General features: G+C 43.4%; 1 protein-coding gene across 1 annotated transcript in view; it reads right to left on the bottom strand.

The window, feature by feature from the left end:
• Nucleotides 1-1,750: 1,750 nt before the first annotated feature.
• Nucleotides 1,751-25,463, bottom strand: part of LOC113405323 (glycine dehydrogenase (decarboxylating), mitochondrial) — a 55,205-nt gene continuing 31,492 nt past the window's right edge. The window contains exons 14-23 of the mRNA XM_026646438.2: nt 25,136-25,211; nt 18,559-18,684; nt 14,420-14,569; nt 12,947-13,059; nt 11,174-11,315; nt 9,394-9,505; nt 7,616-7,711; nt 4,454-4,626; nt 3,128-3,208; nt 1,751-2,428 (exon numbers count right to left, since the gene is read on the bottom strand). Coding sequence (XP_026502223.1) covers nt 2,285-2,428; nt 3,128-3,208; nt 4,454-4,626; nt 7,616-7,711; nt 9,394-9,505; nt 11,174-11,315; nt 12,947-13,059; nt 14,420-14,569; nt 18,559-18,684; nt 25,136-25,211 — 1,213 coding nt within the window. The 3' untranslated portion in view covers nt 1,751-2,284. The remainder of the gene's footprint in view (nt 2,429-3,127; nt 3,209-4,453; nt 4,627-7,615; nt 7,712-9,393; nt 9,506-11,173; nt 11,316-12,946; nt 13,060-14,419; nt 14,570-18,558; nt 18,685-25,135; nt 25,212-25,463) is intronic.

The raw sequence follows: 25,463 nt of genomic DNA, 5'->3' as shown, positions 1-25,463 counted from the left end.
GCCTCACCCATTGAGAATAATTGATCTCCATGGCTTAATTCCATATAATTAGCACATGTCTACCTGGTTGTAATTCTACTCATGAGCTGGAGTCACTCCAGCATTTCATATTCTACAATTGACTACTGTACAATTGAATACAAAATTATAAAATGCCAGGAGCTCTGATTCAGCAGGAGGGGGTGAGAATTATAAGCAGCCTTTTTCCTATTAAAGATTAACAACATTTCCAGAATACAGTTTCTGGGGATCCTTTCATCATCAACAGAATACCATAGCCCAATATTTTGTGGAAAAACGGGCCTCTCCCTAACTACAATGGAAATTCAATTGTGAAGAGAGCTCAGCTCTTCCGTAGATCTGCACCCAGAAGTCCAAAGCCAGGAAGTGATCTCACTTTCAGGTAATGGCAGCAAAACTTGATGTGTATTTTTTTTTTCCGTTTTAAAAATCATCACTACAGTGGTTAGAGAAGCTAACAATGCATTGATAAGTAGAGTGGCAGAAGTGCTTCTGTGATGTGTCAAACAACTAAACATCTGTGCACAAAAAGCAGCAGCCCCAAATTCAGAGGGCAGATGCAAAATTAAAAACTGATGGGGATTCTGCATGCTTCCATTTTAAGAATAATCCCTGTGCCCACTGAAGTCACACCTAGTTTGGCTTTACGGGTTTGAATACTTTGGGGTACATCTTTGAACACTACTCAGACTAGGGCATCTATGGAGACATTTCAGAGCAAGAGCAGACTAACTTGTAAAAGGGATAGTGGGTAAAAGTTGAGGTCTAAGATATAGGATGGAGACCCTTTAGATCTAGTGTCTATTGTAAGAGAGACATTTTCAAGTGAAGGTTATTTTTAGTTCTGCTATTGTTTAGTTTTTCATTGTTTCATGTTGAGGTGAAACTGTAGGTGCTGTAATTGAGCTAATCACACCTTCCAGTGAAAAAAATCTGGAAAAAAAAATTTGTACCTCAAAAGTATTGTTGATTTGAATGTCACATTGTAAAGGGACTAAGATTTTAAAAAAAAAAAACTTTCCTTCCCCTACCCCACAATCTTTAACTGTAATGTTTCATTTACCAGATACAGCTAATTATATGTATGGCCCTGTGTAACATGATTTCATAGAGGGCATGGAAATTGTGAAAATACTCCCAAACACTAAACTTCTATTTTTTTTTAAAGGAAGCTCTCAAGGAGGGAATGAATTTTACCAGTAACCTGAGTCAATTTTAGTCAGTGTCATTCCAGCCTTGCAATTGACTATTTGTACAGGTCATTCTGTGCAAACACCATGAAACTCAATACTTTGCCATTTTGTCATGAATTTTCTTAAAAAAAAAAATACACAAGGCCCTAATTATATGGCTCCCATCACCATAGTACCCAAACAATAGTTCAGGTTGCAACTCTTCAGCACCTACATAAAAGCTTGATTTTAATTTATTTAAGGGATATACTATTGTGTCTTTTCATTACGAAAGACCTGAGGAGAGGTCCAGGGGACAGAAAGAAGGCACTTTCATTACTGGGAGATGGGCACAGAAGTTGAATAAATTACTTTGATGTGTTTTTTTGGTAGTATCTCAAACAGATTTGACAGCAGCTGTCACTTCTTGGAGGATCTACATCTCTTCTGGCATCTTTGACAACTCAATACCAAAGAAAAATTAGACTGGGAAAAGCCAGACCCCCCCAAAAAAAGCCATTCTGAAAACTCTAGTAGACTTTATTGGAATATAAGCATTGACAGGTAAAAAACAAAAATACCACAGTTTATTATTAAACAATTACCACCACCGCAGTCCGTGGTAACAGATTAGGTACATTAATAACAAAATCTAGTTCCTGTGCTTATACAAAATGTAAACAACTACTGTAGCAGTTAATATTTAATGGTTACTGTCATATGAAATACCTGGAATAAAAATTATTCAGCTTTCCTTACAACCTCGAAAAATTCTATGTTATTATTTAAAGTCCGTAGCACACAAAGAGGTCATCACTCTGAACAGAAGACAAAAGGTGCTGAATCAAGGCAACTGTAACATTAACTGCTTTTGATACTGAGGTACTGAATCAACTCAGTTTGCTTCCACCTCCTATAGTGATTGTATTTACATTTTAACTGAGCAGTTCAATTAACAGTATGGAGATTACAAAAATATACATAGTATATAAATCCCCTTATCGGGTGCAGGGAAAAAGAACGCCGTCGTGGTGAACTGAAATGCAGTGGTAAGGCATGAATCCAGCCACCTGGAAATAAAGGGGTAAGACCTAGGAGGATGCTCTCTTCTGTTCAGAAAAGGGAGATTCATAGACTTCCATTGGTGGGCAGGTACAAACCAGATGCTGATCTCCATAGATGTCATCGATTCGAGCAATTGTGGGCCAAAATTTGCTTTCAGGCTTCACAAATGGCTAAATACAGAAAACGTGTTTAGAATTGGTGAGGTACCATTCATTAGCTCAACGTCTATCCAGGATGCACTAGCATCATTTAGGTATCAAAACATAAGATCAAAGGTCTGCCCGCTCCTTTGAAAGACTTCCAGAGTGCCCTATAGCAGTATAAGCTTGCATTCCTCATCTCAAAAGGGCCTCATATGACTGTAAAGCAAACAACTTCCCCCTCCCCGTCAGTCAGCATCTTGCCAGAATCTAAACAGAGTTCTTTGCGATGGAGTCTGTGTAGTGCCTAAGTCCATAGAACTCTGATCTTTTATTAGGGATCCTAGCACTACTGTAACACAGAAAACCTTGCACAGAAGGAATGGAACTGAGGGGATTCCTACCTAGCTTCTCTCAGGGGCAAGGGTGGGGTGTTAGAAAGCCAGGGTAAGGTAGGTAGAGAGCATGTTTTGCAGAATGCTGAAGTCAAACAGTACTTATCTTCCTGTTTACTGAAAGGAAAATAGTACACTTGCTATAGATCATATCTAAACCATTAAATGAAAGTATGTAAATAGGATAAATATTTATTAGATTAGTTGGGCTTACTAAAATATTCTCCATGTCTAGGCTCAAGAGATACTGCCAGACTAACAACCAACCAAGAATGGAGCCACAAACTAGTGAACATTGGTAATTAAGAGATACTAAGATTAAATAGCTACTTACTAGTGGGAAAGCTGCTACTTCTCTGGAATAAGGACGATCCCAGTTAGGGGACGTAATGCAAGTCAGAGTGTGTGGCGACATCTACAACAGAATAAAAGCTAGTTAAAACTTGCAGGAGAACTGGATTCAGTGAAACATTTCAGTCTACAGACCCCCACAAATCCATATATTGCTGCTACAACATCTTCAATAGTTCAGATGAGTGCTGAGAGGATACAGCATGTTTAATCAACAACCGAAAGACGGATTTAAAAAAAGGAAATGGACTGAAGTGATTCAGAATATCCATATACAATTTTTTTTCAGCTTTAGTATAGAGTTTACATTACTTCAAAGATGAAAATAAAATAGGAAAGTGGAGAGAGGCTGGAGCATAATGCAACTGGTTATAGTTGTGGCCATGAATTTTTGTTCCTTTTGCCTTGCTAGATTTCTGAATACAAGAACAGTAGCAGTAATCAGATTCTTCTCCACTCCATAACTTTGGTGTTTGGCAGCTGTATTCCTCATTCCCATTACAGTACAAGTTCCAACCCATTTAACTTTGGGGGAGGAGGAGGAGGTGAAGGGGCGAGAGAGACTTCAAGCTACACCGACTTCTTCAGGTCTAAGAGCTCTGTGCAGCTCAAAAGCTTCTCTTTCACCAACCAAAGTTGATCCATAGGGGATATTACCTTGTGTCTCATCTCCTGGAACCAATGTGGTTACAACCCCAATACAAAGAAAAAATAAGTCAGGTATTTAAAAGCCCAGTGCAACGTTAGAGAAGGTGCAATCAACTTGAAACACAGAATGAGTTTTCAAAGATGAGTTACAGGTAGTTTTGAGTACTATATGTGCTCAAGTGCCTCTTCCAATTTTTATGTTTTTACGATCAAGTTTTGGGGTTGGTTGCCTCCTCTGAATAAGTGAGTGTCATTCACCCATTACTATGTAAAAGACCAAGAAAATACAAACATGAAAAACTAAAATAATATACACACTGTTCACAAACTTTTCAGAATTTTTTCTCCAGTCTATCAGATAGTCACCATAGACAGGACTTCTGACTAGGTCAAGTCTAAAAGATTTCAGGGGAAAGCATTTAAGTTGATGGAACCCTTTAAATGCACCAAAGATCTGTGAAATTTAGACCAATATTCACTCAAATTTGCACATCAATGAATGTTTTATTCCTTCACTGTTTCATATTCTCATTTGCATACAATAAGTTTCCCACAGTACTGAAAATTTCAGAATTTTTTTGGTAGCACTACAAATAAGATGACTTCAAACAGCAGCAATGGAGACAGTGGCGTTGCGAAGTTGGAGTGAATGTCAGCTCACCTTTAATGGGTTAACCCTGGAGTCCATTCTGCCTTCCTCTATTTCAGCAATTTCTTGACGAATGTTGATCATTGCATCACAAAATCTGTCCAGCTCTGCTTTGTCTTCAGATTCCGTTGGTTCAATCATAAGGGTCCCTGCCACTGGCCAGGACATTGTTGGAGCATGGAAGCCTGAATTAAAAGGAATCCCATCACTGATTACAGAGTACTTGTAAACCAGTAAGAGTATTAACGAGCAACTGATGTGTTTGGTTTTCATAAAAGCTGAAAAAGGAAGTTCTTAATTACAGTTGCTTTACACAGACCTTCACTCGTTAGTGTCAGACTAAAAAAACATACAGCTGGGCAACATGCCAGGGGGCATATATGACAGAAGTTAAAATCTCAAAGCACACCAGTCTCAGTCCAAAAGGAAAACCACCAATTTCATAGTATTGTCTACAGTACATAGAAAGCCAGAAGTCTTCAGACTACATGAGATATGAAAGCCTGAATCCTTGGCCTTCTTTTTGGTCTGGTGTTCAAAGCAAATAATTTCTTCCCAAAAGCAATGTTTCTGGCCTCTTCCCTTCACATCCATCCTTGCAGTCAGTCAGTCACTTTTTCACCCTCTCTTACGACAGGCTGTCAGACAGATTATGAAAGTTGAGAATGGTGCAGACCTTCTGTTCCCTGTGAGCTGCGCAGTTGGGCGGCTGCCCAGGAGAGATTCAAGTGCGCCATAGTTGATTAGCAGAGCCAGGCAAATCCAACAGAATGTGTCCAGGTGTTTCCCCCCTCAAACAGCTGCTGCTGGGACCCTCCTGCTGGCTATGTGGGGGCAGGGGGGAAGCGAAAGGAGGGTGCTGATGTCAAGATGTCTCCCTCCCCCAGCCCCTGTACCCCATCTCCACAAACAAGGGTAGAGGGGATGGCTCAGGACTCACACCAGCTCTCAACAAGCCTTCAGGTGAGTGTGTGCCTTAAAGAGACAGTGCACGGTCTCAGAGACTTCCCCAGCAGCCAAAACACACACGCACACACACACGCACACACCCTACCTCCCAGCACTTGTTACTTCTTGGTACTTCCTGCAATGTACATATATTCTCTGTAATTTTATTCTTTTAAAGTGCTGTTATTTTAGTTTTTTGACTGGTCTGTGCATTTCATAATTTTTATCTCGCTCTTACACTTAAACTTAATTCTTTGAGTAGTGAGTTCTAAAATGCCTAACTTGTCCTGGCTAGAGTAATTATCCCTATTGGTAACTTTTTAAAAATATATATTATACAGTAAAAGCAGTTTTATCCAGCATGTTGGGGGAATGGGGGTGCCGGTAAGTGAAAAATGCCAGTTAACTAAGAGGGAGAGTGTTTGGGTGCATGGCTGAGGGGGTTGGGGGGGGGCGCAGGCTCTGGGAGGGAGTTTGGGTGCAGGAGGAGGCTTGGGGCAGCGGGCTGGGGCACGGGAGAGGGTGTGGGATCCAGGGTGGCGCTCACTTCGGGCAGCTCCCCACAGCTTCTGTCCCAGCTGCTCCTAGGCGGAGGCACGGCAGACTGCTCTGTGCTCTGCCTCCGCCACCCCCGCACTCCCATTGGCCGCGGTTCCCAGCCAATGGGAACTGCAGAGCTAGCGCTCAGGGTGGGGCAGCATGCGGAGCCACCTGCTGCGCCTCTGCCTAGGAGCAACCGGGACAGGTTGCCCCTTGCGGGGACCCGCCTGAGCTGAGCGCCCTCTGGATCCTGCACCCCAACCTGCTGCCCCGAGGTCTCTCCCACATCCACATTCCCTCCCCGAGCCTGTGCCCTGCACCCTCTCCTTCCCCCCCAACCCTCTGCCGGCCCCACAACAACCAGACCATAAACTGGAAGATCAGAAATGCCAGTTCATAGAGCTTAATCTGGCACTTCACCAACCAGAAAACAACTTTTACTGTATCTAGGGTTTCTGTTTCTACTGGTGGTGCACATTCGCACATTACCTTGGAGCACTTAACAAAATGTATTCCGCACATGGGTGGAAAAAAATAGAGGGAACATTGGTGCAGACGTGGGGCACCAAGCGAAAGGAAGATAGCACCACTGTAGGAGGGATTGGGTGAGGTAAAAGGAGTAGGCTAGTAACTGTCCGGTTGTCACTATTTTTAAGTAAGCCAGGTCTAAGCCACCTTGGAAGAAGGTCAACTGGAACTTCTACCAACCAGATGGATCCACATCATAAACACTGAAGCCATTACCTATCTATTTTCAAATGGTGTGATGTGCCCTTTCCCGGACAGAAGCAGATCACTACAGCGAGCAGGGAGGATTTTTTTCCTGGTACCAAACAGTTAAAACTGATTTTAGGATTAGTTATTTTATTGAAAGCGACAAAGAGTCCTTTGGCACCTTATAGACTAACAGACGTATTGGAGCATAAGCTTTCATGGGTGAATACCCACTTCGTCAGACCCTTTGTCGCTTTTTACAGATCCAGACTAACACGGCTACCCCTGTTATTTTACTGAGAATCTCTTACAGGATGGCATTTTAGTGACAGCTGCCCATGTTAACTTAGGAACATAACAGTTGCTATAAAGGATCAGACCAGTGACAGCAGTCCATGTAGTCCAGTATCTTGTCTGACAGTAGCCAGTTGTCGATGCTTCAGGAAGGTGCAAGAAATGGCATAATGGCTAATTAAGGAATACTTTGCCCACAGTGGAAGTTTCTTCCTAACCTCCATCAGTGGCTGACCTATGCCATGAAGCATAAGAAAAGTTTAAGGATTTAAACTATTTAACATAACTATAGATGCTCTCATTTTCCATACAGAGGTTTAACCTTGTTTGAATCCCACAAAGTTCTTGGACTAAGCCAGATCCTCAGATCCTGTCTGCATGTGCCCTGCACAGCCCAGGAGGGGGCTGCAAAGTTAACAGTAAGTCCCTTTTGCTCTTGCCCGGTGCAACAAAGAACAGCATCTGTGCTGGATGCCCATAGCTCCAAGGCGGCATTCCAGCAGCTGGAGATTGTCCAAAAACAGTCAATATAAGGGGATAAGAGGGTGGTGGTATAGGAGCCACTATGTTGCTACAGAACACTAGAGGACTAGAATCTTAATGTAGCCCTTGAAGGTAGGTTTAAGAAATTTTAGTCTTTACTGCTGTAAATGCCATGTCCTTTTAGGACTCTCTCACCATAGTCCTGAAGCCTCTTTGCCACATCCACAGCTTCAACATTTGCTGTTTTCTTGAAGGGTCTGGCGTCCAAAATAAATTCATGAGCTACATAACCTGTAAGTGAACAAAGGTTACATACTGATCTCACTTGTTGAAGAACAGAGCAGAACTGCACATTGGCCTCAATTTTAATACCACATTTCTGTTCCTGTGGCTTTGTGGAGTACGCATCTCCAGGATGCCCAAGGACTGTCCAGTTGGAGACTGCAGTTTCACGAGTGCACATTTAAGAGACTATGTGAACTACAAGTGTATTTGAATATTTATTTGCCCTCCCCTTGCCTCTCCATCGCCACACTTTTAAATGATTACTTTTAAAAACAAATTTCCTTGGTACACATACAGAAACAACACTTTGTGTTGGAGCGCATTAGATTTAGCAAGAGAAGAATCAGACAAATGCTCAAAGCAGCTCCTCTTATATGTGAGCATATCCTCCCAAGGTATATTCTTATTATGTACATGCCTTTCCTCCTGTACAATTTAGGTTAAGTACATTTTCAGGCCTGTCCAATAATGAAGCAGGACTGTACTGCCACATGATTAGTGTTTGGCTCATAAGCTCCCCAGGTCAGCAGGTCCTGAGAAAGGAGCATGCTCAAATTCTGAAAGAAAACAGTAGCTCATTTTTTTTGAATGACCAATATTGAGAGTTGCTAATGGGCTGAGGAAGAAAATTGTATTCAGCCTTGCCAGAAAAGCAGGATTATTAATATCTCAGGCCCTTGGGTGAGTAACAAGGGAAAGATCATGGATTCTCCAGAGGAAAATACTTTCTTCCAGGCTTTTTGTGCAAGTGTGACCCGAGACCCCCCAACTACATTGCCATCACCATTCCAGAAAAATAGGGTTACTCTTGAATAGAAGATTGAACATTTCACTTCTGAATCTTTCAAAAACTTGAGATTTAGCTTTGTATTTCTGTGAACTACATTTTTAAAATACTGCCAGCAGCTTTAATCAATCTTTACTCGCTTTAAAGTAAAGTATTTACATAGCTACAGAGTATATGGAATGCATTTTGGACATTTTAATGCCATTCAATTGAAACAAGGAAGAGGCAGTCACAAAAATAAGATCTTTCTTCTACTGACTTGAAACTTGCAATCTGATATTCTTCACAATTTCTGCCCTGCCTTAAGGGGAAAAAGAGTGGGTAGGCAATAGCTGAACCATTCCCCAAAGAGGTTACATTTCATAACAAAAGTGTTAGGGAACTGAAACAGATCTGGATTAGTCTCCTAAACCAGCCATGCATCACCACAGACATTTTTTAGGGTGGTAATAGTGGGTATTGAACAAGAAATCATTTAAAATTCTCTTTGCTTACTGTGCTGCATATTATATTGAATTACTACAGTCTCACCTCAATGACTTCCTATTTTTAACAGTTTTTTTCACTATTTAAATTAAAATAAGACTTACTTGCCAATTTGAGGAGAACAATCTTTGGTTCAAAGACAGGCAGAAGACTCATTTACAACTTTTAACATCGTTGCAACTAATTACCAAAAGTGCACTTTTCACCTCTACCAATACCTTAGCTTCATTTTGGCTCCTGTCTAGGATTAGCACTAACTAGTTATTTTCCTGTGTATGCACTGTTTTTCAATATGTGCTGGGACTGAAAACCCTCACATCAGTTTAAAGCAAACACCGCATCTACAATCCAAAGTGCTATAGGAGATGCTGGGAGAAACCAGAATGTCAGGAGACAAAGTAAGCTCAATACTTGCCTCTTGCCCCTCTGAAAAGGACTTTGTAGTGTTTCTCTAGTCTTTTTGCCATGTAGTTAGCATTTAATATAGCAATCTCGGAAGCATGTTTAAGACCCTTTCCACCCATCATCTGAAAAGAGCAAAAACACTATAGAATACAGGTCTGAAACAACCCCTTACCCATAAACAAGGAACATAGTCTCATAGCTTAACACGTCAGTTCATAAACTCACTGACACACACGGCATTTCCTGTTTCACCTACCCCTCTTTTGGAAGGGCTGAATCCAAGACTCACTAAAAGCTCGGATGCTCCTCAATGATTAGCGTGAGCAGCTCTAGCACCACACTCAGATGATATTTAGTTTTCTTTCACATTAAATTGACAAAAAAAACAAACTGGGCACGTTCCTTCATATGAAGGAATTTTGGTAGACAAATAAGGATCTGTTTTCTGTTTAGCAAACAGGCTAATTCACAAAACAAGGAACTTTCCACAGCCCTTAAATAGCTTTAAAATGGGTAGAAGAGAGTTGCTTGGTGGGACAGGGTCAAATGCACCCCTGGATTTCCAAAATGCTGTTCACAGCCTCTCTCACTCCATTTGGCGAGCAGCCCATAGAGGCTGTTGGTTTATTATCTATTCTCAGTATGAAAGAGCAGGGAGATGCCTACACGTAAAATAATATGCTCCAGTGTGAATATTTCAAAATTGGAATCAGCTTACAATACCAAGCATCATTACACATCTTTAGGATAAATATAGGAATTAGGCTCATCTTAAACTCAAGGATCTGAAGTACATTTTTAATAGCATTTACCAAATAAGTGTTAAATTAGCCCATGATTCTAACCATGTGTCAGTAAGTTTCAGTGTTCCAAAATATTTGAATATAGACAAACACTAAAGCCAAGTTCTCATGTACCCTAACCAAAGCTAATCAGATTTGATTTTCATAGGTTAGTAAGATTTCACTGAAGACCATTTTTGTCTCCTGAAGAAAAACGTTTCAAGAAAGTTGCATTTACTAGCTGTGGAGTGATTCTAACATTTTTGAACACAATGCTGCAGCATATTGAGACAAAGTAGGTAAGAAATTCTGTAAATAAGAAATTAATTTACTATTGCCAAGAAGCTCCCTGAAGAACATGAAAATCGGATGATTCTGAAAAATAGTGGGAGGACAAGCCTCTTTCTTGGACACAGTCTAATTATACATGTGGTTATAACTCTGGCCTCAAGAAATATTAAAAGGCAACAAACAAGGACATTAAACAAGTTGCATATGTTCATTTATGGCACTAGTTCATTCTACTGCCCTCACTATCTATAGAAGCAGCACCCCCAAAGACAGCAAGAATCCCAACATGAAATTTATTCCTGAAATCTGCTCTAGGACTTCTAACAGAGGCACTGGTTGTTTTGTGGATTGTGTGCATGTCTTCTTGGGGGAAAACTGCATTAAACAGCCTAAGAACATTCTACTTGCCCAGGTGAAATAATTTTTTTCCTTTGACATGTGAGTAAAGTATAACTCCTTGAGGTGAAGGGCAAGTAATCAGATTTTGTACTTGGGTTAGAAAGTTTTCCTGGGCATTTTGCAAGACTACCATATACTGTATCTGAAATTAGAATGTGTGAATCAATGCCACCATTTTCAATGACCTTGTGAACCCATTTGAAAGCATGAATGTTGGATAGGTCTAAAATACTCAATTTCACCTTCCCAAATGTAGAAATGCCACACTGGGAAAATAAACAGATCCTTAACTGATGCTGGGGAAGAAAATCTACGCACCTTGATATAGGCCCAGGAAATAGGCAATATAGCACTGGAGCCCCAAGGGGCAGCACTAATTGTACCCAAAGGGCATGCATCCTTATCAAGCTGTAGCGCAACGACAGGATGGGTAGGCAGATAGGGCACCAGATGATTCTTCCTGAAACACAGATACATTGATTTTAAAACAAACACATTGCTGAATCATTTTGGCTAACTTCAGAAGAGGATTCCCACTTTTTTTAATCTGTCAGGACTATCAAGTATAGAAATCCACTTTAATGATTTCCATGCCAGTCTACATTTCCTTTATCATTCACTCCAAATAGAATCAATTGCTGTGGTGAGTTTTGCAAGATGGACACTAGTTCATCAAAGACTAGACTGAAGACAGCTTACTTAAAAAATAAATCTGAGCTGGTAAACTAGTGAGAGGTTCCATATTAAATTGCCAGTTCCTTACCCATGCCTATTTACTGTTGCAAACATAAGCCCAACACAAATCCTTGTTCTTTCCTAGACTGGTTTTTGCCCGGATCTGAGCACAGATTATCAAGACTACAGCAAAATCATGCTGTTCCCTATGTCACTCCATTATTGCAATGGTTTTCCTTATCCTATCTGTTTTGCTTATGTGGTGTAACTATCATCAGGACCAAACGTTTAAGACCCTTCATGTTGGAAGAAGTCAACGGGTTTAACAAGCAGGATGATTGTCTACACACACTTGCTTATACAGTACACATTTTCCATGTGGCGCATGGCCTATGGTTTCATTATTTGCAAACTAAACACCAGGTCATTGCACATGTTATTCTAGAATGATGGAGTTCTCCCCCTTCACCATAGAATCATAGAATCTCAGGGTTGGAAGAGACCTCAGGAGGTCTCTAGTCCCACCCCTGCTCAAAGCAGGACCAACCCCAACCTGAGGAACATTGGACTAGTCATTGGGGACGGGTGAAAGGAGAAGAAATGTAGAACAGAGAGATGCAGTAAGGGATGGGGTAAGTTTAGGGTTAGAAGAAAGACTGGGAAAGCTGTACAACTCCAGATGTGCACCCACAATCAACATTTTATAGCAGCTGTGGGTAAAGTATGCAGTTTCTCCTTGAAAGTCACCAGCCTTTCCTCCCTAAGTAGGCCCTTTAATGCAGCTGACCATGGTTGCAACTTGCATAGACAGACTCCAGGATCAATATCAGCCCACCTGCACAAGCTTCTCTTCCCTACTGCTCGGACATTCCTTATAGCTAGTCAAGTAGTCACCAGTAAAAGACTCCACCTACCCAGAGCAGCATGTAGCCTTCTAAGGAGTAAGAGAAAACAAAACAAACAAACAAAAAATATGAAGTGAACAAGAAGTCTAGAGAAGAAACTTCCAGGATACTGGATTGTGCAAGGGGACTATGGGAGCATCCATCTGCTAATCCATCACAAAAAGATGGAGAATCGCTACCACAGTGAGGCAGATTTGTTAGCAGCATTTAACTAAAAACTAACTTCTGATATGCCTGGCTCCAGAGTCACCAAGGGGTGGTTGCTTGTCAAGACTCTAATGCACTGGCTGAGGGATATGTGAGCACAGTAGTGATATGAAGACAACAATACAGTGGTATTCAAATGCCAGTCATAAGTGCCTTAGAATAGAAACGTACACAACAACTGCCAAAACTAAGCCTCTCCCAAATCAGTGCTAGTGGCCCTTACTCTCAATAGAATTGCTATGTACAATTAACTAGGGTCCCTTCTCCTCCAAAGTCAATTTAAGAGCTAGAGCCTGATACTCACACTCCAATTGGCCCCATTCCAGGTCCTCCTCCTCCATGGGGAATACAAAAGGTTTTGTGAAGGTTTAAATGAGAGACATCAGATCCATAGTCTCCAGGGCGACACAGACCCACCTGTTGGAGAATCACCACCAAAAGCTCAAATGCTGTCTCCGAAAATATATTTTTCCATATACAAACTGATCTCATCACTGCCATTTGACACTCTAGGAGAAAGTTGCATCTGTTAATAACCTATCAACATGCTTTAGTGTCATTTCTTCAATTTGTGCTGGTTTTCTATGCAAAAATGAGTCTAAAATTATTAGATTAATTTTGTTTTCCTTTACAAGGTCATATCCATTAAGTATAGGAAGGTTTAGCATCTTTTACAAATGTTAAATTCCTAACTAAATGTGTAACAGACACCTAGATCAGATAAAGGACTTTAGACTTAAAATTCAATTTACTATTCTGGCCTTTCAGATACTTTTTATAAACATCTTTGAGGCAAATGAGAACATTACAAATAATTCTACGCACTAGACTTCTGGTCATTCAGCATATAGCCCATTTTAAATTATATTTGTAACATATAGCAATTTCCTGCATATCTTTGTGAGACCTTAGTGAACTAAGTTTAAGTATCATTGGGATTCATTGTTTTTAAGTTAATGGTTTTGTATGATTGTGTTCTACTCCATGGGGGAGGGCTACCAAAGCTCTATCAGGAACTAAAAACAATAGGTGGTGATTAAGACAAACCAGCCAGGTTGTAGCCCTTCCAGGGAGGTATCACCTCCTGGGAAGCCTTGCATATAGTATTTCAACCTGGATTCTCCAGAGACTAACAGACAAAGAAATGATGTTTGGATAAAAAGCTCGAGTTTTAACTTTCTCAGGGCCTTTCTTTTGATCCAACAAGTCAACAGGACCGTCGAAGAGGAAACAACACTTGCAAAGGGATGGAAGGACTTGACCTGTGAGGGCCCCATAAGACTGATGGGTGACCTCTGGCAAGCTTTTTTGTATGTATGTAGGTTCTTTTATTGTTTTGAATATGTTTTCTCTCCAATACTTTCACCTTAATAAATGTGCTTGCTTATAAAGAGCTGTGTGATAACTTGTAACTGCAGGCAATGATGCTGTTCACAGCCTCTGGAGAGAAGGCAAAGCATAGACACTGGGCTGTTTAGGCCGCCTGGCTTGCTGGAAATATCACAGTGCAAGGCAGGGGTCTGTTCAGCCTTGAAAACCCTGGGTCAGGAAGGAGAGAGATGCTGATTTCTGCCCTGAACTGTGACAATATTTTTTACATCCAATTTCTACTGGTATTTTTGGTAACCTCAGTTTCTTTCCAAACATTTATGGTATATCAGTCTTATGGTGAAGCTGTGGTAGAGTTGAAAATGTGAGAACTGACATTTGTTGTTTCTCTGGAAGTTACCACCACCACCACCAATAAATAGCTAAAATTGGTTTAGCAGATTCACACCTGGGCATTCATGTTTGCACCATCTAGGTAAACCTGGCCTCCATGTTTGTGAATCAGGTCACACACATCACTGATATCCTCTTCAAACACACCATTGGTGGATGGGTATGTGATCATGATGGCTGCCAAGTTATCTTTGTGCTTATCCACCTTTAGAAAAGGAGGGAATAGAGAAGGTTACTGGAGGGTCACAAAGTTCTCTTCAGCAAAATCCTTTATAAAAATCAAGTAGTTACTGTCACCACCACAAGTGTTTTACATGCTGAAAACAAGTTTACCCATCTCATCCAGCGAAATCGAAACTGCCAGTCACCCTCCCTGGCACATGATCTTGGTGCTAAGTTGTAGACTTTGGGGAAATTTAATGATCTCTAAGAAAAAAAAATGTTTATGCAAATTTTCTATCATGACAAATGTCTGGTTACTGAAGTGAAAGCTGTTGAGCTCTACTTTTCCTTCAGAAGCATCTATGTAGAAATGTTTGTTCTTCACCAAGACTAATTTAAACCAATGATAGTGAGGGAAAAGTAGTATGAAAAACAGTTACTTGCCTGTACAGCAATGGCCATTCGAGATGTATGGCACACACATCCATTCCACCATACAAGTATGTGTGCACCCTATGCAGTAGAGTCAGAGACTTTGCTGGCAGTACCACGAGGCAGCACATGTGCCCCTGCCATTCTTGTGTGTGGAGCCAAGGGCATAAAAAGGGGCATGACACCTTTCACACAACTGTCCGTCTAATACCCACAGTACCAGGGAAGGTGGGACAGTTGTGGAATGTATATGTGCACAGTACATCTCAAAGAACAACAACAAGTTACTATACACTACTACAGGGAAGTAAACAGGTTTTTTCCCCCTCTACCCTGTAGTGAGGTGGTGTGGCTCTCCGCCGTCCTGGAGAGGGAAGAGCCCGTCCGGAGGTCGGAGTGGGCGGAGCTAGGGAGCTCTGAGCCCGCCCCTCAGAGGGTCAGGCGGCGACCCGGAAGTATAAAGGCTCGCCCTCAGAGCTCAGTAAGGCTCCAGCCGCCAGAGAGACCAGACGTCTCCAGCCTAGCTCGTGACTGGGAAAACTCTGTGGCCCAAGGCGGCCGCCAGGACTGGCCAGGCCTGCCCTGCCCTGCACCCGCTACCCGGGAGAGTTGCTGGGCCTGCCCTGCGCCCGCTACCCGGAAGAACCTATGGTGCTGGACCCCCCAGAAGACAACACCCAGACCCAGGTACTACCCGAGGGGGAGTCTGGAAGTAGCCCGGGGGCAGCCGACCCCAGTCTGGCTGCAGCACTGCCAGAGCCCATGTCAGTGTGTTGCGGCCAGGATCCCCACTGACTATGCAGCAGGTCTTCTGCTGCTGCTAGGGCCCCGGGCTGGGACGCAGTGGAGTGGGAGGGCCTGCGTCCCCCCTGCCACCCAACTCGTGGGTGGCAGTCTCCCCCTCTCCCAGGCCTTTGGAGGCTTGGGGCCTACTGTTGTTGCTCAGCCCTGACTGAGGGCTTGAGCTCTGACTCTGCACTGCCCTGCCCTGACCTAGGGCCTGGGCTAGCTATTAATTGTACTGCTCCTGCTCAGCCCTGCCTGAGGGCCTGAGCTCATGACTCATTGTTGCCCGCCCTGGGGCCTGGGCTACAGTGTTTATTTCAGTTACCGCAAGGGCTGCCGAGGGAGACCCCCGCAGACAGACTAATTCCCCGAACAATAACTGTATGTAGTGAGCCGGTGTGGCTCCCCGCCGCCCCGGAGAGGGTCAAGCCCCAGTTAACCCTTGTACACACTCCCTTGAGTGATTATGCACAGATACATTCCACTGCAGGTGATTCACGAGCAGTTTCCTTAGAGATGATAGGACTTGAAAAGAGACTACAGCACTGACTTTCCAAAGATGGCATTGCCCCGGGAAGCTGGAGTGACAGTGTAGTGTCTGAAAAAAAGATATGTATCAACGACCATGTTGTTGCTGCTTTGCAAATGTCTACTATTGGTACGTTACTTAAGAAGGCTGATGAAGTGTAACGAACCCTAGTGGAATGGGCTGTTGTTCTCTGAGGAGAGGAAACCTTGATACAGTCAGAAATCCAGTGAGATATATGCTGGGCTGTAACTGGTTGCCCTTTCATCCTTTCAGTGAATCTCCTAAACTTTTTGTAGCCTCAGCTGAAAGATTTTGTTGCAATCCAAATAAGGATAAAGCCCTCCAAATGACTAAAGTGTGAAGCTTCTCTTCAGTTTTGCTAGAATGAGGGTTTTTTCGGGGAAAAACAACACTGGAATATGAATGGTCTGAGGTGAAATGCAGATACAACCTTAGACATAAGCTTCAGGTGTAGCCTAAGAAAAACCTTACTTTTGTGAAATGTCATGGAGACGGAGTCAGCTAGCAGTGTCTCAAGCTCCAACACCCGTCTTGTGGAAGTAATTGCTACCAGAAAGGCTATTTTCATTGACAGCAATGATAATGAAGTTGTTGCCAAAGGTTTGAAAGGGAAACCCATTAAACAGGACAAAACTAAATCCAGGTCCCATGAGGGTACAGGATCAGAGACTGGAGGGTACATACGAATAAGACCCTTTAAAAGTTCTCAGACAATATTAAAGGCAAAATAGCGAAGTATCCCCATGGAAACGCGGTTTTGGGCACCACATTTTAAGAAAGATGTGGACAAACTGGAGGGAACCCGACCTATAAGAAAGTTCAAAAAATTAGGTATGCTCACTCTTGAGAAAAGATGACTGAGCAGTCTTCAAATGTATTATGGGCTGTTATAAAGAGGATAACGATCAATTGTGTTCCATGTCCATTGAAGGTAGGACAAGTAGTAAGACTTAATTTGCAGCAAGGGAGATGTAAGTTAAATATTAGAAAAAAAAATAATCTTATTCTAGGGATAGTTCTGGAATAGGCTTCCAAGGGAGGCTGTGAAATCCTCATCACTGAAGGTTTTTTAAAAACAGGTTAGACAAACACCTGCCAGGGATGGACTAGATAACCTCTCAAGGTCCCTTCCAGCCCTATACTTCTATGAGCTCTAAGGCAGAAATCCCTATTTCTTTGTCCTCATGGAGAATGGGATACAGCTCGGACATTTGTCTCTCATACATCTCTTGCCGAAACAAATGAGGCAACTCTTGTGCTTATCAGTGACACGGATAATAGCCCTGAATGTGGTACATTTTTTCAATCCAGGAGATTTCTGCATGACAACCCCCCCCGCCCCCCGCACCTCTCCCCCTCCATAAAGAGCTATTAACAAACTAAACTAGAACTATACACAGGAGAAAATTTCTTTCGAAGCTAACTGAGGCTCAAGAGTGGTGAGGAGCCCCAACTCTTGCCATGGGTGGTAAGAAGGAACTGAGAGGAAGGCGGCGGCCAGGCCCTTTTTATGCCTTCAGTTCCGCACACAAGGATGGCAGGGGCACGTGTGCTGCTGGCAAAAGTCTCTAACTCGGATGCATTGGGCACGCACACATCTACAGTGGAACGTATATGTGCACAATCACTTGAACGAGAAACGTAAGTTTAATCACATTTGAGAGAGATTTTAAACCAGCTGCACTCATTGGTTAACAAAATTGGTCTTTCACATTTTCTAGGAAATTGGCTGCCAGTCTTTTTTTCCTTCAGTGGCAATGATAATTTCAATACCTAACAGCTCCAAAATATATTTTAAATATATTCTGCTACTTCTTTAGCTTCATCTGCAGCCAATCTATTCAGAGATGCAGAGGCAGTTGCCTAGCAACATCTTACCCAGCGGTGGGACTGCTCTTCAGTAGATGAAGGTTAAAGTGCAGCTACAAATGTTTGAGAATCACATGAATATGCTTCATTCACTTCAGATACTGAACACAGGAAGGGGAGGAGACCCCAACAACTCTGCCATGAAAGAAGCTACAGTGTACACTCTTTCAACCATTTCTACACAAAGGATCCCCAAATTTAAAGAGGGCTTATAAGTTTAATGGCTTGTGTCTCAAATAGAAAGAAAAGGAAGAATGATTTATTCTTTTAAAGCGGGTATCTATTTATTTGCACCATTTTCCTGCATAACAGAAAATCTGATACAGCTGCTAACAATCCATTATCCAGAGGGAAAGTTCCCACCCCCCAAAATAAACAGCAGATATGACACTCACCATTGCCTTTAGATGGGCAATATCAATGTTTCCATTTTTATCCACCTCGACTGGCTGAATCTTCATCCCTGCCATATGGGCACTTGCTGGGTTGGTACCATGAGCAGATTTAGGAATAAGACAAACCTGAGTGGAGAAAAATGTAAGTTCTAATTACATTGACTAACCATGAAATCCCAATGCAGTAAAAACCATCAAAAGGTGCATTTCATTATCAGACCTCCAGAAAAGGTACAAACAGAAGTACTACCTGTATTACAAGAATTCAACACAATTTTCATACAGCAAAATGTTTACATAAAATTGCAGCATCCAAAACCCACTACCATATTAACCGTTCATTTACTGAGTATTCCTCACACTGAGGGCCACTTTTGAAGAACACTTCCATTATAAGTTTCTACTTGCATGTGGTTTGTATTTCATCTCAGAAGGAATATTTATTACACACTAGTTTTGAGATATTAGTCAACCTCTATATACACAACACAACCTGGAGTGAACATATCTTAATTTCAATCTCATCTGAAGATTGAAAAGCTCTCCACTGTACCTCCCAACTCTCACTTCCCAGTCACGTCTATGTTTGATCTCTGGATGCAAGATACAGCTTCTAAAGAACCATGGTATCTGGATGTAACAGAGAAATCTTCTCATATGGACAATAAAACTCAATTTAAAAAAATGCAAGCTAGGAATAATTTGAAGATTAAATTACCTACACTGAAAGTGTTTTCATCTCTTGTTACTGAATGTACATGAGCATAATAAAACTCAGCTGCTTTTACGCATTTATGAATTTAGTTGACAAATTTGTTAGCCAGTTTTACTAAAACTCCACCATTTTGTAGAAGAATTAGGCAAAAACATTTTTCAAATTCATTACCAACATCAGGGTGGGCAAACATTTTGGCCTGAGGGCCACATCCGGGAATAGAAATTGTATGGCGGGCAATGAATGCTCACAAAATTGGGGTTGGGGTGCGGAAGGGGGTGAGGGCTCTGGTTGGGGGTGTGGGCTCTGGGGTGGGGCCAGAAATGAGGACTTCAGGGTGTGGGAGGGAGCTCCAGGCTAGGGTGGGGGAGTGGAATGCAGGGGGTGGTGCAGACTCTGGGATGGGGTTGAGGAGTTTAGGATGTAGGAGGGTGCTCTTGGCTGGAACCAAGGGGTTCGGAGGGCAGGAGGGGGATCAGGGCTAGGGCAGGGGTGTGGGAAGAGATTCAGGCTCTGGCTGAGGTTGCGGGCTCTGGGGTGGGGCTGGGGATGAGAGCTTAGGGGTGCAGGCTCCAAGCAGCGCTTAGCTCAAGCGGCTCCTGGGAGCAGCGGCATGTCCCTTATCCGGCTCCTACGCATAGGCGCGGCCAGGCAGCTTTTTACACTGCCCCATCTGCAGGCACTGCCCCTGCAGCTCCCATTGGAGCGCCAGAGGGGGCCATTGGAGCACGTAGGAGCCGGAGTGGGGCCATGCCGCTGCTTCCAGGAGCTGCATGGTGTGACCCCCGACCCTGCTTCCGGCTGGAGCACCGGAGCGGGGCCGTGGTGTGGCCCCCAACCCTGCTCCCTGGCTGGAGCGCTAGAGCAAGGCAAGCCCCAGACTCTGCTCCTCAGCGGGAGCTCGCGGGCCGCCTTAAAATGGCTCTGGCGCGTGGGTCGTAGTTTGCCCACCCCGACCAACATCCATTGATGCTGCGTTAGTCTTCTCTGCAAATCATGAAGACAAGTCTTCTTTTATACACAGTGATGCCTGTAAACCTCAACTCTGGATTAAACAGATTAAGTTTATAATTAAAATGAGTATGTAAATAACGCTACTTAATTTAAATTGAGTTAAAGTAGCTTATAATGAAGTGCCTTACAGTCAACAAGTAACATGCTTTCAAATTAAATGAAGTGCTGCAATATTTAAGATTTCTGCTTTTACACCATATAATTACAAAACAAATGTTAATAAAAATAGCCCATTTTTAAAAAATGAAATCCAAAAAACTTAATAAAAGAGAATCTACTATGGCACCAAGATAACTGTCCTGTTTGTAGTGACATATAAAATTTAACATCGCCAGGTGGACCCCTTACATTCTTTTCAGTACAATTCTCCATTGTACTGCACCTTATATAGTCATTTGCAATTGTGCTGCATAATTACAGAGTGGGTATAGAATGTTACATTTTGGCTGGGTAGTGTTTTACAACCACTTGGTGTAAAGTGTAAATGATTAGATGTGATGGCTGCTTGCATCGCTCAGAATATTTTCCCCACAAGGGGGCACCAAATCAAAAGGAGGCTTACTCCGAAGAGAGCTTTTGGTCAGGGTTCTTTTGCTTTCATATTCAGCCACTGCAAAAAGCCAGATACCCCATGGCTGTGCACATCACATTTTTACTTTAGGACAGCCGTAGATAACAAGATACAGAGCCAGCTTTTACAGAAACTGGGAAAGAGATCAAACACACCAGATTACGTAGAAAGAACAAAAACTTGTGTGTATGTTTAAGTGAAACACCTATCTTAGGCTCGCTGGAGAAATGTAAGCACTGAAGTACCTTTATATAAAAAAGAAACAACGTGAGACTGACACTGCTGTGTAACAAGTTTCAAAGAAGTCCAAGTGTTAATTTCAATTGTCCAAGTTTTTCTAATCTTAACAAACGCTTCCTTCCTCATCATACTAAAGTTTATAAGAAAATATAGTAGGCATCCTGCTGCTAGGAAGCTGACCCTGACAACCTGTCTCTTCTCCTCTTGTACGCTGTTCTAATCTTGAAAGCCTGCCATGGGCTCTCTTTGAATATTGAACTCCACACAGATTGTACCTAGCTGCTTTCCAGACACAGAAAGAAAATAATTTTATCCCTCACTGAGGGATCCATTATCAAGTGACAAGAACATTAACATTACTTTAAAATGGTCTGATTTAAAATCTTAGTGCCATGGAAATCATAAGAAAGAAAAAAAGTAGGTGACCAGAGACAGTTTTTGCTGTCAAGTTGTTGCTTCCCCAAAACAGCAATTCTGCATTAAAGCTATCACACCATGAACTGCATCATAGACTGCACCATATGCAACAGAAAAAACACAATTTTAAAGAACATTAGTATATTCCACAACGTAATGTACTACCAGTCATTTTATTGCAAAATTATTTTGATTTCACTAATACTTGGCATGTGCTGATCCGAATAACTTTAGAAAGGAAGCTCCTTCAAAAGGCTTTCTGCACAATTATCATCCTTCCTGGATACTTATGAGCACAGAGGAACTCAGAGGCATACAAAGAACTGGCTTGGGTATATTCTCTAATAGAAAGCAGACCAGAAGAAAAGAAAGGAGAGCAGAAGAAAAGCAAAGGATAACAGCAAGATAGCAATCTTAAAACTCACATTTCATTTTAACTTCAGCTGCTGTTGAGTAAGTTCTCATGTAAGTAAAACCTGAAACTGCAGTAAATGATTGTCTCCCCTGGTGATAGATGAAATTCAGGTATCCATGCTGATATTAAATCTAACAATTAGATCTATCAGCTGCCTTCAATACCACTGGCCATGAGGCACTGTTCACTCACTTTCAAGCCCGAACAATAGATGACGGACTATTGCTCTTTGGTGATTTCATTGTTTTATCTAGAAAGATCCTAGAGGGTAGCCCTTGGCTCTATGGGCTCTCTACCATGGGATTCCACCTTATCACCCCTCCTGTTTGAGGTTGAGCTAATTAGGCATGAGTTTAAATGTTTTCAAATATGATTATACTGTTTTCTCCGTGTCATCTCACTCAGACTGTATGATTAAGTATTTCAGTGCATGGTAGCAACTGAGGCCTGGAGGAGAGTGAGCTGGCTGAGGCTCCATTCGGGGGTTTCTGAGGTGATTGGGTAGGATGGGGAAACTGCCACAGGATAAAGCAAGGACTGAGGGCACATCTGCTATCTGTCAAATTCACAATGATGGGGGGAGGAAAGTGTCTTGTTAGACTTCCAGCTGCTCTTAGAAGTCATAGTATACAGTTTCTCAGCCTGTGGATTGAGACCAAATTCAAGGTCCGCCTGCCCCTTTTGTTATGGCTAGATGGGAGGGAAGTCCCAAAAAACTTTCTATGTTAAGATGGGGTCACAGTATGGAAAAGGCTGAGAACCATAGATATAATAGGAATGAGCAGGACAGCTTTATTTGCCCTCAGCTACATCTGGTCAGGCAGTTGCAACCCTCTCAGGTGTGGACTTCATTACCACCATCCCATCCTTTGTCCACTGAAAAATCTACACTATCCAATGATGTTCATACCTAATGCTATAGACAGACAGACATGACATTCCCTCCAAAACAAACCACACATTACAATTTTTTTTAATCTGTTCAGGTTATGATGTTACTCTTTACTGCAGGGGTGGGCAAACTTTTTGGCCCGAGGGCCACATCTGGATGAGGAAATTGCATGCAGGGCCATGAATGTAGGGCTGGGGCAGGGGGTTGGGGCGTGGGAGGGAGTGCAGAGTGTGGGAGGAGGTGCGGTGTGCAGGAAGGGGCTCAGGGAAAGGGTTTGGGGTGCAGGATGTACAAGGGGGCTCAGGGCAGAGGGTTGGGGTGCAAGGAGGGTGCAGAGTGCAGGAGGGGGCTCAGGGCAGGGGGCTGGGGGTGCAGGAGGGGTTCGGGGTGCAGGCTCCGGCCCAGCGCCGCTTAACTGGAGCGGCTCCGGGGTGGCAGCAGTGCGCAGCGGGGCTAAGACAGGCTCCCTGCTTGCCCTGGCCCCGCGCCACTCCCAGAAGCGGCCGGCACCACATTCCTGTGTCCCCTGGGGGAGGAGGAGGCAGAGGATTCCGTGTGCTGCCCTCGCCTGTCAGTACCTCCCCCAAAGCTCCCATTGGCCAAAAGTCCTCCCCCGGGGCTGCAGGGACGTGGTGCTGGCCACTTCTGGGAGCAGTGCAGGGCCCACGGCGCCACAGGGGTGGCAATCCCGCGGGCCAGATCCAAAGCCCCGAGGGGCCGGATCCGGCCCACAGGCTGTAGTTTGCCCACCCCTGCTTTAGTGCCTGTTCTAGTCAGTAGTATAATGGTTAAATATGATAAGAAAATGTTCTTCTAGATGCCTGCTATGTTGGTTAAGCTGTTTTTTCATGTTCTTCCATGTGCCCCTTAGGGGATCTGAGGTACCATTGTAACTTGTTTATTATTAGATTTATTTTACAGATAAATAATTGCCCACTATTTAAAACTATTTCCTTAAGAAGTAGGGATTTCCCCCTCTAATTCTATGAAAGAAACATTATTATACCAATTTAAGGGTGTATGTTGACAGGAAGGAATTCTTTTTGGGGGTAGATTAAGTTTACATTATGAATGCTCAATTTTAGTGTTAAGACAGTAAGGCTAACAAGTTGTGTCCCAGGGCTCTGGAAGTTTCAGATTGAGGACATGCCAGTATCAGTCCACTCCCGTCCTGCACCCCCACTTCATTCCTAATCCCTGCCCTCCCCTCCCACGCCCCCCTTCTCCCCTAACCCCTGCACTCCCTTGTGGACCTGGCCTCCTGCACCTCCTCCTCATGTGGCACCCCAGGCACTGTGTGCAGCCAACCTCCTATCTCCAGCATGTGGCTGCATGTAGAGTGCAGCCCTTCCTCCTTCGGCCCTTCCCACCAGCCAGGGCACGTAGAGACCTGCCGCTGCGGTCCTAGCACCGAGGAGAGCCTGCTCCGGTGAGGATCATAGGGCCGTGATCCTGCGGGGAGGTGGGGCTATGAGCACCCTGGGCTCTGGCTGCTGTACCTGATCCCGTGGGGGGGGGGGGGAGGAGCAGGGAGAGAGGGAACCTGATGCCGCTAGGCCCAATCCTGTCTCCGCCCATGGGCAGCATATATAAGAGGCTTGGGGAGCCTAAGCCTCCCCCAAAAAGGCTGGCCACACAGGAGAGCAAATGCTGTGGATACCGCGTGGATCACTTCCCTTTGGAGGTGTGCCAGCCCACTGCCTCTGTGGCAGAGAGGAGCGAGGAGTGGGCAATGGGGCTGGCCTTGGGTGAAGAGGCAGAGAGGAGCGGACGGTGGGGGTGGCCTTGGGGGAGAGGAGGAGTGGGGGCAGGGCCACGGTCTGGGTGCCAGTGGCTCCTCCCATTTCTAGGGAGCTTTCAGCGCTCGCATGTAAGCCTCTCTAAAAACGGAAGACTCACCCGCCGCTTATGGTGCCACCCCATTGTTGCACCCTGGGCGGCTCTGCACTGTGGGTGGCTGTCCCGCTCGCCCCACCCTAGTAACGGCCCTGGTCAAACTGAACTTACCTTTGGTACTTGTATGGCTCCTATTCTTGTAGTATTTGATCAATACATCAAATAATTGTGGGACTATCACCACAACACATTGCGAGGTACAGAAGTGCTGTTGCCCTTTGTTCTATATAGGGAACTAAGGCACAGCCTAAGTGACTTGGCCAGGGTCACCCATGAAGTCTTTGGCAGAGCAAGAAGTCTAGGTTTCCCAAATCTCAAGCTACCAACCTAATCACTGGACCATTCTTCCTCTAGAACGTATTCTCCAAACCATTTGCTCCACAAAGAGTTATGTCTCAGACATATTTTCACACTTACATTTCTATGACGTTCTCCTTTTGCATTTAAGTAAGCTTTGATTGCAGTCAATCCAGCATATTCACCCTGGGCCCCACTGCAAGAACACAAAGCCATTATCAAGTATGAACTAGAATGTCCGTGTAGTACTGTTTGTAACATTAAAACCATTCTTGCTCAAGCCATTCTTGGTGGATTTGATCAAGTTTAAGTAGTTGATAAAGAACAGATACAATCTATGTTTTAAGCTGCACATGCACAGGAGATACAAGACAAGTGCACACAGTTTATCAAGCGTACTGGGTGAAACATATTATAGTGATGTCACTAGCTTATATTCTATCAGCAC

This window comes from Terrapene carolina, unplaced genomic scaffold (assembly GCF_002925995.2).
Source record: "Terrapene carolina triunguis isolate 2854851 unplaced genomic scaffold, T_m_triunguis-2.0 Scaffold35022, whole genome shotgun sequence".
NCBI lineage: Eukaryota > Metazoa > Chordata > Testudines > Emydidae > Terrapene > Terrapene triunguis.
This window is presented reverse-complemented; position numbering and strand designations above follow the sequence as displayed.